Source organism: Leptosomus discolor, chromosome Z (genome assembly GCF_034619465.1).
Source record: "Leptosomus discolor isolate bLepDis1 chromosome Z, bLepDis1.hap2, whole genome shotgun sequence".
NCBI classification, from domain to species: domain Eukaryota; kingdom Metazoa; phylum Chordata; class Aves; order Leptosomiformes; family Leptosomidae; genus Leptosomus; species Leptosomus discolor.
The window spans coordinates 93,511,445-93,530,254 of NC_141419.1; the positions used below are offsets into that span (position 1 = coordinate 93,511,445).

The window sequence follows — 18,810 nt, forward strand, 5'->3', positions numbered from 1 at the left end:
GGGCCCGGCCATTCCCGGCCCACCCGCCCCGCCCCGCCCGGCGCTGCGCCGCCATTGGCGGGCCCGCCCCGCCCCGCCCCGCCCCGCGCCGCCATTGGCGGGCCCGCCCCGCCCCGCCCCGCGCCGGGGCCCGCGCGGCCGCGCCGCCTGTCAGTGGCGCAGGCCCGGCCCCGCGGGCGCGGCCAGGCTGTGCGCGCAGCGCGCCCTGGACAGCTCCCGCCGCCCGCAGACGGCGGCGGCGGCGGCGAGGCGAGGACATGGCGCGGGGCCGGCGAGGGCCCGGCTGAGCGGCCGCTGCCCGCTTGCCCGCGGGGCCGGCGGAGCGGGCGGCCTCGGGCCCGCGGCGCGCTGCCCCCCGCCCCGGGCGCGGCCGCCGCCCCCATGAGTGAATGAGGAGCGGCCGCAGCGCCCGTCGATGCCTCGCCGGGGAGCCGGGTGCCTGCGCCATGAACCCCGAGATGGCGATGGAGCCGCTGGGCAGCCTGCACGGGGCGGCCGGCCATGAGCCGGAGCTGATGGGCAGCCCCAGCCCCCACCACGGCGGCCGCAGCGCCGGGCCGCTCCGGGTGCCGCCGCCGCCGCCGCCTCCGCCGCCTCCGCCGCCGCCGCCGCCGCCGCCGCACCAGGAGCTGGCCCCCGCCGCCGCCCGGCCGGCCATGGTGTCCAGCATGGCCTCGCTGCTGGACGGCGCCGCCGAGTACCGGCCCGAGCTCTCCATCCCGCTGCACCACGCCATGAGCATGCCCTGCGAGTCCTCGCCGCCCGGCATGGGCATGAGCAGCACCTACACCACCCTGACGCCACTCCAGCCCCTGCCGCCCATCTCCACCGTCTCCGACAAGTTCCACCACCCGCACGCCCACCCGCACGCCCACCACCACCACCACCACCACCAGCGCCTCTCGGGCAACGTCAGCGGCAGTTTCGCCCTCATGCGGGACGAGCGCGGGCTGCCGGCCGTCAACAACCTCTACGGGCCCTACAAGGAGATGCCCGGCATGGGGCAGAGCCTCTCGCCGCTGGGTAACGGGCTGGGCCCCCTCCACAACGCCCAGCAGGGCCTCCACGGCTACGGGCCGCCGGGCCACGAGAAGATGCTGAGCCCCAACTTCGACGCCCACGCGGCCATGCTGGCGCGGGGGGAGCAGCACCTCTCCCGGGGGCTGGGGACCCCCCCCGCCATGATGCCCCACCTGAACGGCATGCACCACCCCGCGCACCCGGGCCACCCGCCGCCCCACGGGGCCGCGCTGCCCGCCGGCCGGGAGCGGCCGCCCTCCTCCTCCTCCGGCTCGCAGGTGAGCAGCTCGGGGCAGCTGGAGGAGATCAACACCAAAGAAGTGGCACAAAGGATCACGGCGGAGCTGAAGCGCTACAGCATCCCGCAGGCCATCTTCGCCCAGCGGGTGCTGTGCCGCTCTCAGGGGACCCTCTCGGACTTGCTGCGGAACCCTAAGCCTTGGAGTAAACTCAAGTCCGGCCGGGAGACCTTCCGGAGGATGTGGAAGTGGCTGCAGGAGCCCGAGTTCCAGAGGATGTCGGCCCTGCGGCTGGCAGGTAGGTGCGGACCGGCGCCCCGCGGGAGGCCGGCGGGGAGCGACCCCCCGGCAGCCGAGCGCCTCCTTGGCCGCCCCTGCGGGGCGCTTCACGCTGGCACCGGCCCGGCTCGGCGGCCTCCCCTTGCAACGCTCTCGGCTCCCAGCGGCCGGGCTGGAGGACAAGGGCTCGGGGCCGGCCCGTTCCCCGCCTCCCCCGGCGCCGCCACCTGCGCAGCCCGGCCCGCAGCCGGCGGGGGGCTCGGGGCGGACGGAGGGGCGCTCTCCGCCGCCGGTCTGGAGCCCCGCTCTGTCGCTGCCGGGCGGCGGGGCCGGGGCAGCTCTCCGGGGCCGGGTGCTGAAGGGCAACCCTGCGCGCCTGGACGCGCCGCTCCGCGCTCTCAGCGAGCATCCCGCACGCCGCTCCCGGGAAGAGGACGAGCGCTGCTGGGCGGGCGGGCGGGCGGGGGGACCGCGTCCCCGGGGCAGGCGGAGCCGGGGGGGCGGTGGGGGGGGGGGGGGCGGCAACGCCGCGCAGCCCCCGCGCAGCCCCGCGCAGCCCCGGCCGCATTGTCCCGCGGAGGGCGCGCGGGCGCCCCCTGGCGGGGCCGCGGAGCGCCGCAGCCCCCATTGTTCTGCGGGGGCCGCGGCGGCGGGGACGGGGCTGGGGGGGGGGCACGGGGGACACAGCGACCCCCGGCAGCGCCCGCCCCGGGTGGTCTCGGAGGGGGAAGACCCGGCGAAATCTCTTCCGGCGCGGTGGGGGCCGTGCCAGCGCCGGGGCGCGCACCCGCCGCGCTGTGGCGGCAGGACGGTGTTCGGTACCGCTCGCTTCTCTGTCCGGTCCGACGGTAACGCAGGACGCGGGGCAGGGCCGCCCGTCTGCCTTCCCCTCCACGGGAAGCGCTCGTCTGGCGGGGTTGGGCGCTCTGGTGCCGCGGGAGTTCCTCACACCCTACAGCCCGCAAAGGAACGGGAGGCAGAGCGGCTTTGCGGGGCGGGGACGGGACAGGGGGGGTGTCTCCGGTTTGGAGGCGGTGGGATGCTCCCCGCCCTGCAAGGGGGTGGGTGCGGGGGGATGCCGCACGCAGCTGCCGGGCGAGGGGTGTGATGCGGCAGAGCAAGGAGGACGAGGAGCCATGAATTATCGGTGGCCGTAGTCCCTAACCGGAGATGCTGTGGGTGAGACAGCCACCGGCCTGGGGGCTCCAAAATCCCCTCGGAGGATGCTTTCTCAAGGTGAAGGAGACCTTGCAAGGCCGCCGCTGTCGTGCTGCGGGGCTCGCCCGGCTCTGCAGCCCCTTTCGAAGCCCGACTTGGCCGGGACGGGACAAGGAGGGCTCGGGGCAGGGATGCTCATCTCCCTCTCAGCTTTAACGGCGACTGCAAACTCCTCCCGTCCTTTCCAACACCCCCTGGGTATCCAGTTCTTCTGTCTTTTCACCCAAATGAAGGTCCCGAGGTTTGGCTGCAACAGGAGCACCAGAGGAACAGAAAGGGTTTGGGGTTGGTTGGGTGTTGGTTTTTTTTGCCAGAGCACGCGGTGATGTCGCCTTCTCAAACAAACCCGTATCTAGAGGGAAATCGATGCAGATAATGTTTAGAAGATTAAAAGAGCATTAATGCTGGCAACAGGAGCATAAACGCATGGACCCAGTTTTCATTGATCTGGAACTTGAGCCGGCTCATTTCCAGTAATGCTGCTGGTGCTTTTCCTTCCCAGCACCGGTCTCGGCTGGGGGGTTCCCCATGGAGCCCTATGTTTGGGGCAAAAAATCAGAAATCCTGTCTATGCACCCGCTGGGCGACAGCTTTCTGATTTTCTGCCGTGCACATGGAGATATACATAATTCTGGGTCTCCACTTTCGCAGCTCTCCCTGAATGCCTTTGCATCCAGGAGTTAAGTTTGGAGAGAGTGGGCACGGGTTCCCTGTGGAGTGCGAGCCAGAGCAGGAAAGACCTTTGCAAATTACCATTTCCTTTGGGAAATTGATTTTTTTATTATTATTTTTACCACGTGTGAATATGCAGCCTCATTGCCTCGGTGCTCTCTTCTTCCCCTTTACTCACTGGTTTAAAATCCCTCTGAGCAAGGGGGAAAAAAAAACAAAAGTATTTCAGATTTCTGAAAAACACCAGCTGTTTGCCCCATGCTCCTGTAAGTTTTTCCCAAACGGGATGAAAATCCGCTGTCCTCTGAAGGAAATCCCCTCTTCTCCCTGTGGGAGCCGTAGCAGCGGGGTGTGCTTATTATTTCTTCTTGTTACAGAAGATATATAATAATCTTCTCTCTTCTCTCTTCTCTCTTCTCTCTTCTCTCTTCTCTCTTCTCTCTTCTCTCTTCTCTCTTCTCTCTTCTCTCTTCTCTCTTCTCTCTTCTCTCTTCTCTCTTCTCTCTTCTCTCTTCTCTCTTCTCTCTTCTCTCTTCTCTCATTATTTCTGTCCTTATTATCTCTTCTTAGGAGTCTTTAAAGGTCTTTAAAAGGGTGCTCAGGCGTTTCTGCGCTGCCTGGAGCAGGACGGGCAGGGCAGGCTGGCTGCGGGCAGGACCGGCGGCCCGGGCAGAGTTGCGGGCAGCTCACGACGCGAACAGGCGGTTCGGTGCGTGCTTTGGAGATCCGAAGGCAAAAACATCGTTTTGGCGTGACCGTGCGAGACTCTTGCTGCGGCTGCAGCCGGGGGAAGCGGCGAGTGCCCTCCCGGGGGACATCGGGCTCCTCCCCCGGGGCAGCTGGAGCACGGACGGGTCTTTTGGGGACCTGCCTCGGGTGTCGGACAAACGCTTCTCCCGCAAAAAGAAAGGCGAGAAGAGCCGCCGCTCCCCGGCTTCTCGGGCTGCCTCGAGGGCGGCATCGCCCCCCAGACCCATCCCTTCTCCGGCTCCCTCCTGCCGGGAGAGCGGGGCTGCCCCTCGGGGCGGGGGCAGCCCGGCAGCAGCGGGGGCACCGGGCAGGAGCCTGCCGCCCCCGCCCCCCGCCTCGGTGAAGCCTTGGCTGGCTGCGGCCCCGTCGGGCAGTCCCTGAATTCCTGCCGGGGTGAAAAATAGGGACGATCTCTAGGTGAGCCGATGCGTTATCTGCGCAGTGGGTTCAGAGGGCAGGGTGCAACCGCGGCTCGGGTGAATCGAGCACGGAGCCGCGTCCCCACGCCCGGGCTGCCCGCGGAGCGCCCACCCGCGGGCCGTTATCACCGGAACCGGGCACACACGGGAAGAGCGCTCTGCCAACAGCCCCGTGCCGCCTTCTCCGGCAAGCCGCCGGGCTCCGGCGGGTCCCGGAGTGCCGGGTGAGGCCCCTCGGGGGCAGAGCTTGTGTTTCTGGGTGAGTAGTGGTCGTGCTGGTGCCCCGGGGTGGTCGCTGGCCCCGGTGCCCGTGGGCACGGCGGAGCCCGCCCGGGCCGGCCCCTTCCCCACCGGTGCCTTTGCCGGTTTTCCGGGCCGATCGGCAAAACGCTCGGCGCTGCTTATTTGCGTTGCCCTGTTGCTAAATCACGTCACGGTTGATTAAACATTTCGGTCCCAAAACACCGCCAGTGGTGCGTTGGTGCGGGACAGGCGCGCTGGCCGCGCCGTGCCCATACCCCTTGGTAGCGCATTCCGCGAGGGGGTTCCGCGCTCGCTTTTGGCCTGCCCCTCGCCCGGGGGTCTCTCTCCGTGTGGCCCAGGCGGGGACAAGCTCTGCTCCCCGACCTCGACCCCGTGACCTCCGCCTGCCGTGGGTGGCGAGCGGGTCTCGCCACGCAGCGCAGCTCAGGGGGGCTGCTGCGGGCCGGTTCCGGCCTCCCCCCGGGAGGCGCGGCAGGGGTCCGGGCGGGGAGCGGTGCCCGGGAGGGCGGGGTGTGCCCCTCAAATCCCCGCGGCCGGAGCGGCGGGAGCGGTGGCGGGACCGTCAGCACCACGGACAGCGGCGGGGCCGGGCGGGGGGCGGGGGCGGGGGGGGGGAGGGGAGCGGGGGGGGCAGGAGAGGGAGGGAGGGGAGCGGGGGGGGGGGGGGGGGGCAGGAGAGGGGTGAGCGCCCCGGGGCAGGCAGGGGCCCCTGCCCCCCGGTGAAGCATGGGGGGGGCCATAGCAGCGGATGGAGGGTGGGCAGCTCCACACCCCCCCTCGGCCAGGGCTGCGCCGGTGGAGCAGACCCCAGGGCACCCCTCAGCCCTCCAGGCCCTCAGGCCTTGCGCTGTAGCTGGTTGCGAGGGGTGGGCTGCGGACGGGCGGGCTGTTGTGTCCATCCCCTCCCTCTGTGTGCCGTTCCCAGTGCTGCTTCCTCTGGATTTTGAGACTGTTTTGTTGTCTATAGCTACAGCTAAAAATTAAGGCATCTGTATCAAGTGCATTATCTATATATAAAACTATTTCTTAGTGTTGAACTAAATATACAGGTACATAAAGATTCTTTGAGAGGTGCTTAGTGGCTTGAAATATTAGTACTCTCTTCAGATATAGATTAGTGGTTATGTTTGAACAATCCATGCGGTAAATTGTGGTGCTGGGTGATAAATTATATTTCTCATGTACCAACTTTCTGAAATAATATCCTGCCCTATCTTTTTGTTCCACATTATTTCTGAAAGACATTTCTGCCCTGCAGAAGTTTGAATACCAAACAACCAGTTTTTATCCATTTCTTGATTGGTTCATAAAGATGAATCTGGCCACTTTAGTCATTAAATGCATTTTTATCTTTTTTTCCCTCTACATTTTTAAGGGACAATTAGTCGATCAGCACGTGTTACTCATTCTGAGCTTTTCCAATCTGTTCTTCAGTATTTCCTTATAAGTTTTTTTTCCAGCACCTTGTTTTTTCCTAGTATCTCTTGGCCATCACCATTTGAACTGAAATATCCCAGACTCAAGTAATCCTCTGCATCTGAAAACTCCAGGATTTATTTGTGATGAGGAACACATGAAGGAGAGAACATTTTTGCCAGAAGGATTATTTTCCAGTGACTGATGAAGTTTCTTCCCTTGCATTTTGACTCAAACTTTGCGCTTCTTTCTTCTGCACTGTGGCCCCGATTGCTCATCTCTAGCTCTCCTCCTTCCTGTTATTCACAAAATCTTGTCCTAGATGCTCCTGCCATCCACCAGTTGCAGGTGGCTTTTTCATCCCTTCCAATTAGACATTACTCAGAGATGACAAGCTTCTTGCCAGTAACCCAGCACGTCTGTTCTGAGTCTCCAAGCACTGGAAGTGGCAGACTCCTCGCATCAGAGGGGCTCCCCTGTGGCTGCCTTCAGAGTTGACACAAGGCTCTGCAGGTGTATGGAGAATTAATCTAACAGGGAAAGCAGGGCTGGAAAGGACTTGAGACATCAAGACTGTCCTGACAGTCTGCCCCATTCTTCAAGAGTCTCCAGTGATGGGGATTTCTCAGGCTACCTAGGCAATCTCTTCCAGGGCTTACAGGTACAAAAAAGTCCTTAATGACTAGCTTTAATCTCCCTTTTTGTCTTTTAAATCCTTTGCTTCTCATCTTATCCCCACTAGACACAGCAAAAAAAATTGCTCCCTTTCTTCTGATTGCAATCTGTTTGTATTTAAGACTCCTATCTTGTCTCCTGTCTTCTCCAGAAAAAGCCCCATCATACTTTGGAGACAAATATGCAGAGAAAGCATTATGTCCAATGGGACAGATAATACATCTCTTTTTCCGAGGTAAAAGATATTGTGTCCAGCTCTATCAGTCTTGCAGACGTTTGCACAAAAGGCTTTCTGATTTGTAGAGGATTTTTGTACGCAAAAATCATACAAAACAGACTAATCTCAAATGGGTTCAGTGATAAGATCAACGAGACAACTCACTGATGGCAGATAGAAATGCAATCAAAACAGAAACTGGAGTGTTTTGGGGTTGTTTGGGGTTTTTGAGCTATAAAATCAAACTACTCCATTGTGAAAAAAGGGGACTCAAACCACTGGTAAATGCTGCACAAAGGACTTATTAGACAAGCGATAGAGGCTGGCAGTTTCCCAAAACGCAAATTGTCTCTGAGACCAAAATATCTCTAAGTAAGCAGGGAACATATTTATGAGTAGTGGTGATTTTCCAGCAGATCTCATCTTGTCATAATGGGCATTTAAGAAGAGGGGCCTGCGCTGAGGCATTAAGCTTTGGCAAGCGGCGCGCAGCTGAAGAGGAGAAAGGAAGAGCATGAGGAAGTCTTCCTCGGAGAGCTTCCCACACACCTTCTCCGTTTTCCTTCTCCGCTGTGCTTGTCAGGCCTACTTGTTCCCGAACCAAGTGAGGACATAGCTGCTTTCCTTGGCAGCCAGTGTCACAGCACAAGCATCTTTCCTCCAGCTGTTGCTGGTAAGGACCAGCATGAGCCAGAATTTCTGAAAACTGTTTGGTTCTGGAGGCACACAGCAAGAACTGGGTAGATCCATAATTTCCCTTGCAGTAGGGTCCATGGGGCTTGGCTTGTGACTCTGACTTGGAAGCATGAGGTACCAGGAGGGAACCACAGCACGGGAGGGTGTCAAAGCAATATAGCTGTGGGAAAGCTGCTAGAAGTAATCAGCAGGAAAAAAGAAGGCAATATATTTTATATTCTAACCCACTCTGAGATTTCAGACTCCTGTTCAGTGCTTGCTCACCTACCTTAACTTTAGATTCCCAGTGCTTTCTTGCAAGAGATGCCTGAAGCACTTCCCTTTCTCCAGGGAAGGTCACGGCTATGTGCTGGTACTTGAGGGGATGTGCCAGCGCATCACTTGCAGATGCTGCTGCAACAGGCAGAGCACTCAGTGTAGGGAAGGTCTGGTTTCAGCTCTGCGCTCTGACAAGGGGAATATAAATCCTTGTTACAGAAAAGTGTTATAATTCAGCTGGAAACTGTTTTGGGATTCATAAAGAGAGAGTCTCCAGAACAAGAGGAAACATAAATCTCCCAGGCGTTCGAAGCACAGGACTCAGAGTGCGGTTTGAAGTCTCCAGGTTTTGCTGTCACTGGCAGAGTACCTGAGCAGCCTCATGAGAGCTGATGCGAGAGCTGGTGGTGCCCGGGAGTGGTACCTCAGCGCTGCAGAGGGGGTGACGCTGCTCATTGCTGTCAGGCGATGGCATTTGAATGCCACTGCTGAAAGCAGCTGGGAGTCACCAGCACGAGTGTGTTTTGGCACCTCGACGAGGTTGATGCAGTCATGCAGGGTGTGTGTCTGTCTGTCCTTGCAGCCCCACCACTCCCTCCTTGCAGCGTCACTGGGTCCCTGTGGGGTACCCCGGGGCTGTCCTTGCACCCAGGGCCAGAGGGCTCACAGGGAACTGTGGGCAGCTGCACCCCTTCTTGTGAAAACAGGAGCCCATGGGGAGAAGGAAGATCTCGTGAGTGCCCGTCCTGCAACAAGGCTACAGCAGGAGCTTGCACCGGCTGGGTGATGATCCCAGCAGGAGCGGGAGCTTATGCACCCCTCAGCCATTGGAAAGGAGATCTTAGGAGCTCACGATCGGCTCTGAGACAGGAATCTGTCAGAAAATGGGTCTGTTCCCTTTGCAGCTCACAGAAAAGCTTCCTTGAAGGGAGAGCTGGATACTGAGTGCCAGGGCACGCTGCTTCCCTTGGCCACAGAAGAGAAGCTGGGGGGCTGCCTTCCAGAAACAGCTTCAGTGCGCGGTTAGAGCTTGCAGCCGCTCGGTGACAAGGAGTGCACTGAAAGTGTGCTGTGTGCTCACCAAGCCTCCACTCATTCTCGCCCTAGAGTGCAATAAATTGGCCCTATCCCATCTATTATTTATTATTCTGTATTAATGATGGAAGTATATTACAATAGTACTTAGAGGCCCTTGTCAAAGATCCCGCACTGAGACGGGTGTTGCCGCAGTGCACGGGAGGAAGCAGCCCCTGCCCCGCAGAATTTACAGCCCAATTTCAGCCACCCAGCAGATTTACAAGAGATTTGACACAGGTGACCTGAGACCTGCTGCATGCCAGAAAGAAACATAAAAGAACCAAGTCCCCAAACCCATTTGTCTTTTCTTCTCAAATAGCTGAAGGATGCAAGACCTAGAGAGAGGAAGGCATTCCTTCTGTGGCAGGATTCAGAGAGAGAAAAATCAGGTTGAGTACCGAGAAAACCCACCCTGGCAGGAAACAGCGAGGCTGTGTGCTGCGTTCTCGGAGTGTTGTGGGAACCGCTGTGTCCCCAGACAGGAGTCGTGGTGTAGGGAACATCTTGGTGCTACAGGAGGGTTGGCTGGGGTGAGCAAAGAGATCTTGTCCAATAACGGCGGATCTTCTCTGGAGGAAAGGAATTAACACTTTGTGCTGTGGTTCTCGTTTGTGGGTGTATTCTGTGTCTCTCGACGAGTGCCATCAGAGGGCATCCATAGGGATTGCAAACGCCAGGAGGGTTTCGTGGGCGTGCAGCCAGTGGAAACGAGCAGGTGAAGGCGCGCTGGCTGCACACCCCGGCAAGGCGATTATTTGCATCTTCATTCAAATTGTTCCTTGTTACATAATGATTTTGTACACAGCGGAGTACTTAACCTAATTTGTATTGATCTAAATTGCTTTCATTTGTGCATACTTAATTCAGAGAGGTAATCAAATTGATTTTTGAGGCCTAGTTTTTTAGGGGATTGTAGTACCGCAGATATACAAGAGGTTGCTTTAAATGAATCGCAGTGAAAGAAAAACATTTTAAACCTTTGGAAAACCTTTTGATGGTCATTTCATTGTGTTCAGTATTACTAGCATGATTAAATTTCCTTCACATTGAGTTCTCTCCAAAATCAAATTGAGGAGTATTTTTTAGTTCCATCAGAAGGATAACTGGGTTTAGTTGACTTTGTACTACACCCGCATGAAACCACATATGGAGATCAATATTCACGGCTTATCCTTATGAGCGATAGAGAGAAATGACTTACTGCCAGATTAAGGGAATATTGTTCTCTACTTGGCTCCTTCTTAACATCTGCTATATGTTTTATAGGTCCAAAGTTACCAGTAAAAACATCATCAAACTGGGGGTTATCTGAGGGTGTTAGTTAACTTGAGAAACTGCAGGGAACTAACTTTAGTGGAGATGAAGACAAAGGGAGGTGCTTTTTTTCAGCAAAATCAGCCCATGAAGTGTGGCTCTGAGAAATTTCAGACTGCTCAATAGTCCTCCCGGATTTCTGGTTAAAACCCCCTCACCTAGTTGGTTTAAAAGTGGAGCTACCTGAAGGGGCAGATGGATTGACATCAGGTTTATGTGGGTGTTTTGTTGGCGTGAGAAGCCGGGCTTGCACTGTGTTTGTGCTTCACAGGACAGAAAATCATGTTTCATTAATGTCTCCAGTATCCAAAGGAAACTGGTGTCAGGCTCTCGGAAGAGAAACGGGGTGGGTCTGTAGTCTCCCCAGGTCCCTCTGTGCCTGTCTCTACCATTTGTGATATTAAAGCTGTGGGTGTATCACCTCCCTTACAGCCCAGCTCCCGCACCTCTGGGACATCGCTTCCCAGACTCCCCGCAGCTCCGTCCGTGGTGGCGTTAGCCAGTGGAAGATTTCACGTCCACCTTTTTTCCTTTGCTTGAGCAATCGTTATTTCTATGCCGGCACCCTTGCCACCGGCGTAGCTCCGAGCAGCGCTGACGCAGACGAGCAGAGTTTGCCCCGTCCTCTGCCAGCAGCACGGTCCCCATTGCTCTTTCTCAGGTGCGGGCCATGGGCTCTCTCCGGACCTACCAGCGGCATTCCCTTGAACACGCACCCACCCAAGCTCTGCAGATCCGACTTTCCAAAACTCGTGCTGAGATGAGGCACCACCCGGCTCTGCAAGTAGCTCCTCTCCACCAAGGACTGCTCAGGGCCTGGGACCTCTCCCTGCCCTGCCTCTCCTCCTCCTCCCAGCACGGGCGACCCTCATGTCCTCATCTCCCCGCATCTCCCCCCGACAGCACCAGTGCAGGGGGAAGCAGAAGGGAGGAGGGACGCCCCAGATCCTGTGCCCGAGGGTTTGGAGGGTGGGATTTGGCTGAATACTAGTGCTGTGCTGGCAGCCACGGTGGTGAGCTCCGCATCAATCAATCGTGGCCTACATGCGGCAAAAGCCGTTGGTGTAAAAAGGACTGGTCTTTCTGTGCATGGGTGAACAGCTGATAGGGACTGCTGCTGCCTGCAGGGATGTGCAGCGCTGCTCCTGGGTCTCCTAAGGCCGGCATTAGGCACTGCAGATTGATTGCTCGAGCTGCACTTTGTTTCAGCCGCTAGCGATGGAGCCCGGTGGACATCTTTCAGTGAAAAAAAATTGTCATGAGAAAATACCAAATTGTCTGACCCGAACCGTTGCATGTCATGGAGCTCTCACCAGCCCCGTGGAGGACTTGTCCTGGGCTGTGTGTCCCACTCCGCAGGGATCCACCGGCTGCAGCAGCTCTCCCAAGTGAGAGGGGCCAGGGCTGGAGCACAGTGGGATCCACAGCCTGGCAGCGAGGTGCTGTTTGTAATGCAGGGGCTGGCTGGGTTCTTTGTCTGAGGAAGAAAGTGGAAAATAAGACTTACTGTTGCAGAAAATAAGACAAATGAACTATTAGTAGAAATAATCCATTTAATGATACTCAGTGACAAAACCCATTGAGCTTAAATTAGAAGCGTGTGGAGTTCACATGGAAACCAAAACTCAGATGGGCTTGCAGAAATCAAACCCAAAAAAAAAAAATCACCACTTCCCTGCAGATGCCTTTCGAGCCGATGGGGTTGCTGGAACACGGTACACGTCGGTCACTACAGCTCCCGGTTATGGTCAGGGCCTGATTCTTCCGAAGTGAACAACTGTATTGAATTGTGCTGAAAGCTGTCAAACGTGGGCAGTTTAGAGCAAATGTTCTTTGAGAAAGAGAGGTGTGTCCCAAGACATGATGGAGCCTGTGGCAGGGGCCGTGTCCTTGCCCGAGGGGTCTGTCTGCGGAGGGGACGCAGCCCGGCCGCCTCCGACACTGGTGCCCTGGCTGCCGTGTCCCGGGGTGCCCTGCCGCTCCATGGCTAGGAGGGCCAGCCTCACCGAACGGGGGAGCTGGCTTACGGGTGCAGGGCACTGGGTGAGGCAGCCCCTTAGCGAAGCTCTGCGCAGGCAGAGGCGGACGAGCCGGGTGCCGCGGGGTTTTACGCCGTTCCCGGGGCTGCAGCCGCGCAGGGCAGCCTGGCCCGATGGCTGGGTTTTTCTCCTCTGGCTGGCAAGCAGGGCACGGTCCTTGGGGGGCACATTGCCCCACTGCCAAACGCCGTGTGAGCGCTTCTGTGCTGGTTAGCCAGGAGGGACGCCGGCCTGCCTCTGCTCTCGCTGCCTCCGGGATCTGGGAAAATACTTCAGCACATGCTTAACCTCAGGCTTGCAAACACACTAATAAAAAATCAATGGAGTGTCTTGCATATTTAAAGTCGAGCATCTGAATAGTTGTTATCTTTGTGGAGAGGAGCCTTATTAGTGCTGAGAGCTGCAGAGATTCTGGGCCGGTTCCCATCCCCTCCTGGTGCCTCACCTGCCTCGCCTCCCGCCTCTCAACATACGCCAGGTGCTTTTTTTATTTTATTATTTTAGGTCTAGGTGATACCTAATACTGTTTTAAGGTGAGATTTTTTTAAACATTCCCTTAGTTTCAGTGGCAGGACAAAACTACACCCACGGAAGACAGACTGTCCCTCCCTGAGGGACACAGCCCTACAGTGCGGGGCCAGGTCTCTGCACCGCTCTTCATGCCCTGTAAGCGGCATTAAGTGGGGTTCCACTTCAGTCAACGTTAAGTGAGGCAGTACTAAATCTGGTTTCAAGCTCCTTCTGTATTGTTTCTCTGTAAAGTGTCTTTAGTCCAGTGTAGAAGAAAAGGGAAGGTTTTTATTTCTTTTTTCCACAGTTAGGGCTTTCGATTCTTGCCAGTTGTCCATTTTCTTCCACAGAACATGTTCGGTATTAACTGCAGTTAATAAATCAAATTGTTCTTAGAATCAAGATGGCCGCTTCCCTTCCCTCTGCTGTTAAAACGTTTCTCTTTCTGTAGGCAGGTTTCCTGGAAAATAACTTCATTCTGTTGGAGTGCTGGCTCCATTTTTCTCTTCTGATAAATGCACGTCAAGGAACAACATTTGCCTTTATGGGGCCTTTTCAAGAGCAAACTTAACAGTTCAAGGAAGGTATTTACCGAATGCATTGAAAAGCACATACCTTTGCATTATTTATTATGAGATACCAATAACTGTAAAAGGCAGCGTATCTCTGGACATAAATTAGTGATGTTAGGAAACACTAGACTCTTCCCAGTGTCCCGGAACCTATTAGAAACTGCGGCAAAGATGCAGGTGCTTGTCACATCCCCAGTGCCGGGAGTATCACCGCATGAATTCCAGACAAAAGGCAAAGCAACATATTGAACGCACAAATCCAGCCTAAAATCTGCTTTTTCATCTCAGACAGGCGGTAGAACAGTATCTGTGGAGTGTGCTAGAGGTGCAGGCAGAGAGCTCAAATCCCTCCCGCGTGATGCCTTTGGGCTAATCGCCTCTGGAGACCCGAGTCCTGCCGTCGGCACACAGCCACGGGCTCACCCTGATGCCTCCGACGTGCTCACGCAGGAGGGTCCTTGCTGCCCCCCCACTGCCTCGGGTCCCCGCAGCAGCCCTGCACCTCCGGGAGGGCCGTGCTGTGAACCGCTCCAGGGACGCTCGCCCGCACCCCATAAGCCTGGGTTTGGGCCAGACTCTCCGGAGCATCCACCTCTTACATTTTGGCCCTCCTGGGGTTTTTTGAATGATCCGACCCCAACCTTCCTCCCAAGGCAGCTCTGCTGCAGCCGTTGGAGTTCAGCAGCTGAGAACGGATACAAGAGAGGCGTCAGGGTCGGGCACTCCAACAAAATATTCCTGTTTCCTGCAGAAAGCCTGTGAAATACTGTCCTGTGCACAAAACTAAGCTGATCAGCGTGGTCTGTTACCCACCCAGCCGAGCCAGGCTCCCGGTGGTGCCGTGCTCACGCACAGGTGGAAGGGCGCAGTCCTGACTTTGGGTTAATTACAGACATTTCCACAGTCTGAGTTTTACTTTTTGGTCCAGGTTCTCATTTCGCATTCTAGACCTGCAGAATTATTTAACAGGGCTGCTTAAAAACCCTTCCACTTAGCAATTCACTCTACTTATTTTGTCCCAGCACATTACCTAACCATGTCAACATATGGATTTTTTTTATCTTGCTGCCCTGCGTAGCCAGCCTTATCAGGCTATTTTTAAATCTGGTTATGCTACGGCAGTGGTATTGGTTTCAGCACTTGATGTTCTCTCTGTGCTAATAAATACAGATCAGCTATTAATACTGACTTTTTTTAGGCTCCATTAGCATCGCTTGGCGCAGCGATGGTCTGGTGCTGCCGCCCCGCCTGGCCTGAGCTCTGATGGGCGTTTCTGGCTGGCTTCGCCCTTGGCCTCGCGAGGCCCCCGGGGAGAGGGATGGCGCTGGCCCCGCAGAGCACTGCCGGCGCACCCGCTCCCCTGTGGCTTTCAGCCGTTCCCACCCAACCGCCCCAGCTCCCTGGGATGGAGCGAGCTGGGGACGCTGGACTTGCTGAACCCCTGGCCCAGGGAAGCAGAGGGTCAGGCTTGAAGGTGACGAGGGTGATCTGAGGGGGAAGGGGAGATCTCTTCTCAGATGAGACATTTGCCTGTCTTAAAAGAGCTTTGCAATCCCGGCTCTTTGAGATTATTTTCCCTCCTGGAAGGAGCATCAAAATGCACGCTGTAAACCCAGATGCAGACAAACTCGAATATACAGGGCCCGGGTTTCCAGGCAGCTCAGCTGGCCTGGTGCCCCCCCGGCACAGCCTTGCCGTGCTGTGGCTGGAGCAGCATCCCCCGGTGTGCGATGGGCTGCTGCTGCGGCTGAGCCCTGGCAGTCTCTGCGTGGCAGGGGGAGAAGGGAACGGTGCCCTGGGGTGGTGACACTGCCAGCAGTCAGGATGGGACCAAGGCCCTGGGGGAGCAGGGGGAGAAGGACCAAGGTGAACCAGTGCCTGACCCGCTGCAGTGAAAGCCCGAGCGTTGTCACCTCCACAGAGACAGGCTCTGGCAACCGCCGCTGGCAAGCGTGGGGGAAAAAATCATCCAGTGTGTTTGAGCAAAGCTGCACGTTCGTAGAGGGTGTCCCTCGGGAGGCGTTACCTCCTTTCTGGGCCAGCTTGTGAAGAGCATCGTGCAGGGGGAGCATGTCGGCCGTGTAGTGCCATGCATGGTGCCAGCGCTGCTGCCGAGCTTGCTTGTGGAAAACACAGTCGTTGCAGGGCGAGACTTGGCTGAGGAGCAGTGATGAAGAGGATGGAGCTGCTGGCAAGCTCCTGCGCTGCAGCCCGTGGCTGTGCAGGGTGGGTGAGGTGCCCAGGGGTGGCTGCCTGCCCGAGCAGGCAGCTGCCGGCAGCGGGGAGAAGCCTTGGTTGGCCCTAAGCCGTGTGTGGTGGCGTTGGAGCAATGGCTGCCCGGGGCTGCCCGCATGTCCCTGCGATCTGGGGTGCATGGAGAGCTCATTGCTGATGAGGGACATCCCCTAAACAGCAGGCACTGCTACTGTTTCATCTCAGAAAGTTGCAATTTCACATCTCTTTTTTTCTTTTCAGTCTGTGAGAGAGCAGGTGGAAGTGCAAACCTGGGGCTCTGTAGAATCTGAGACACACTAGGAGGTCTGGTTATTTTTCTGCACGAGGTCGTAAGCAAACGGGTCTCCCAGCAGGAGTTAGGAGTTTATCTCACAACAGATGTCTGAAGTTTTGGCAGCTTTTTCAGACAGCAGCTGTTGCAGCAGTGGATAGAAACCACCAATAAATCAGTAAATGGTTAAAAAGTGGTGACAGAGGTCTCTTTCTGGAGAAAACAAGCAAACAGGAGGTTCAGCTGGATGATGGCAGTTTGTGCTGGCGAATGTGATTTTTTCCCCAATGGTGGTCACATGAAGTTGCTGCCACAGGAGGTTTGACTGGGGTTTGCTTTGGGGCGTTTAAAGTCATAAAACTTCTGTGCAAATGTTAGACCTGGCTGTTGGGGAGGTAGAACCAGGCCTCCTTTGGGGGATGGAGAAGATGAATGCAGGGAGTGGAGCAGCCTGTCCTGGGGGAGACGGAGCAAAGCTGGGAGCAGAGTTCGACCACGTGTCCTTCTCTGCCATAGGGTTTTACCCGTCCCGCCGTGTCCGCGGGCATATCACCAGCACCTCTCCCTCCTGCGGACTTCTCCTGGGAGAGGGTGCGTTGGGGTGGGTGCTCTGCGCGTCCCTCCTGCGTGCCCTGCTGCTGGGCAGGGGAAGGGGGAGCAGAAGGACATGGGGGCACCAGTTCTTGGGGAATGCCTGGCAGGAGTTGTGCACTGTCCAGAAACGGCAAGTGAGCTCAAGGGCTCTGTCTGGGGATGGTCGGGGTTAGCGCTCTGAGTGCCTGGGAATTCAGTGCCCGAATGCCTAATGACCAGGTGCCCGTCCAAAATAATTTCTGAGAATGCAGGTCTTTGGGACGGGAGCACAAACACCAGCGTTGTCCCCCTGGGATTCCATCACGAGCCCTAGGGTCATGTGCACCAGCGTGGTGCCAGCCCGGCCAGCCGCTGTGCACCGCTGGCTCCACGGGTCCCGCCGGAGCATGACAGCTCACACGTGCTGCCACGTGCCCGTCTCCGTGGCCGGTGGGCTCTGCAGGCAGCCACACGCGTCCTGACGCTCATTTTCTCTCTGTCTCTGCCCTCCCCTTCCCCAGCCTGCAAACGCAAAGAGCAAGAGCCAAACAAAGAGCGGAACAACTCCCAGAAGAAGTCTCGCCTGGTTTTCACGGACCTCCAGCGCAGAACGCTGTTCGCCATCTTCAAGGAGAACAAGCGCCCCTCCAAAGAAATGCAGATCACCATCTCCCAGCAGCTGGGCCTGGAGCTCACCACCGTCAGCAACTTCTTCATGAACGCCCGGCGGCGCAGCCTGGAGAAGTGGCAGGACGACCTGAGCTCCGGGGGCTCCTCCTCGGCCCCCAGCACCTGTACCAAAGCGTGACGGCGAGCGGCCGGCGCTGCGCGGCACGGCGTGGCGCGGCGGAGAGAGCGGCTTCGCGGCGGGGCCCTTCACTGGTGACCTAAAGCACAATCCTGCTGGAAACACCCCCCGCCCGGCTGTAACAGAGGACACTTCTCATGGCTTTTAGTCAGGCGCAAGTTAAAAGTTAACCTCTTTCTATACAATACTATGCTCAGGACAGGCAAAGCTGGTCTGAAACGTAGGGAAGTCGTTTGCGAGGCAAGTTTCTCCTGAGCCCCAAAGAGCCCTGGCCGGTGGGGGATGCCGCTGTGAGCCCGGGCAGCCTGCTCGTGCCCGGCGTTTGCCGGCAGGGCGCTGGTGCTGGCCACACCGCCCTGCACCAAAGCTCGCTGCCATGGCGTGGCCGCGTGAGAACGGAGCACAAAGTCTGACACGTAGACGCTAAAGAATACGAGAACCTGTTTTTAAAACTCAGGCATGGTTTTGTTAAGTGTTTTAGGAAAGAAAAGAAAAAAAAGATCAAATTTAAGTTTTTCTTTCCTTTTTTTTTTTCTTTTAGTTTGTTTATTTTAATCAGCAAGTGTAGCTCGATCCTGGATCAGAAAAGTTCAGTTCACTTGAGCTCAAAGTATCAAGCACAAAGCCAGTAGCTATACAGATAGGTGCGACCCTGGGCTCACTCCAGGGGTCGTTTCGAGACGCAGACCAACTTCCAAGGTCGGCGGGGAGCACTGCTGCGACCGCACGCGCCCCAAGCACAGTTTGCAGTCTGTCACACGTTCTGCGTTGGTACCTAACGCAGATGCACACTCAGGAGGTCAATTTAACTGCGACAGTACACGGAGCAAACACACCGTTTTGAAAGATCTAGATTTTTTTAGGTCATTAATACGCCCTTTTTAGTTACCAGGAATCTACTTTCTCCTCGACAACGTCCTTGTTACTGAAACGTATTTAGCGTTCAGTGTATTTTTGTTCATTTCTTTTTGTATTTTATGGTACTTTCAGGCAGGAAAAAACCAGAAACGAGCCCTTCAGATGCCACTGACCATTTTAGATGTGCCGCATATGACTTCAGTATGCCATCTAGACCTATTGCATCCTTAAGTTCCCTTTACCCACCAGTTACCCACGCTGGCGGGAACACAGCACACCAAAGAGACAGGATTACTGCAAGCCAAAGATGTTTATAACTTGCCATTTTCTCTTCGTCACCACTGGTGCGGGTGGCTGTTTGGCGATGGGGAAGCCTCACAAACTCCACGCCCTCTCTCCACCTCCGGCGGCTGCCGTGTGGCGGAGCGGG

General features: G+C 56.9%; 1 protein-coding gene across 4 annotated transcripts; it reads left to right on the forward strand.

Annotated features, from left to right (window-relative positions):
- Nucleotides 1–389: 389 nt before the first annotated feature.
- ONECUT2 (one cut homeobox 2) lies at nt 390–17,522 on the forward strand. 4 transcript variants are annotated; one of them, XM_086479924.1, is made up of 3 exons: nt 447–604; nt 668–1,557; nt 17,236–17,522. In XM_086479924.1, the coding sequence occupies exons 1-3, from the start codon at nt 447–449 to the stop codon at nt 17,520–17,522; spliced, it is 1,335 nt and encodes a 444-aa protein (XP_086336050.1). The 4 variants fall into 4 exon arrangements, with proteins under 4 accessions (XP_086336048.1, XP_086336050.1, XP_086336049.1 ...); XM_086479923.1 differs by having other exon boundaries at nt 447–566; nt 627–1,557; XM_086479925.1 differs by having other exon boundaries at nt 447–490; nt 608–1,557.
- The last annotated feature ends 1,288 nt before the right edge of the window (nt 17,523–18,810 follow it).

Excerpts from the sequence above, each read along its gene's own strand:
- ONECUT2 (XM_086479922.1), top strand. The coding sequence starts at position 390 with ATGAGGAGCGGCCGCAGCGCCCGTCGATGCCTCGCCGGGGAGCCGGGT. Across the intron at positions 1,558-17,235 it reads GTCGGCCCTGCGGCTGGCAG|CCTGCAAACGCAAAGAGCAA; the intron begins GTAGGTGCGGAC and ends CCCCTTCCCCAG.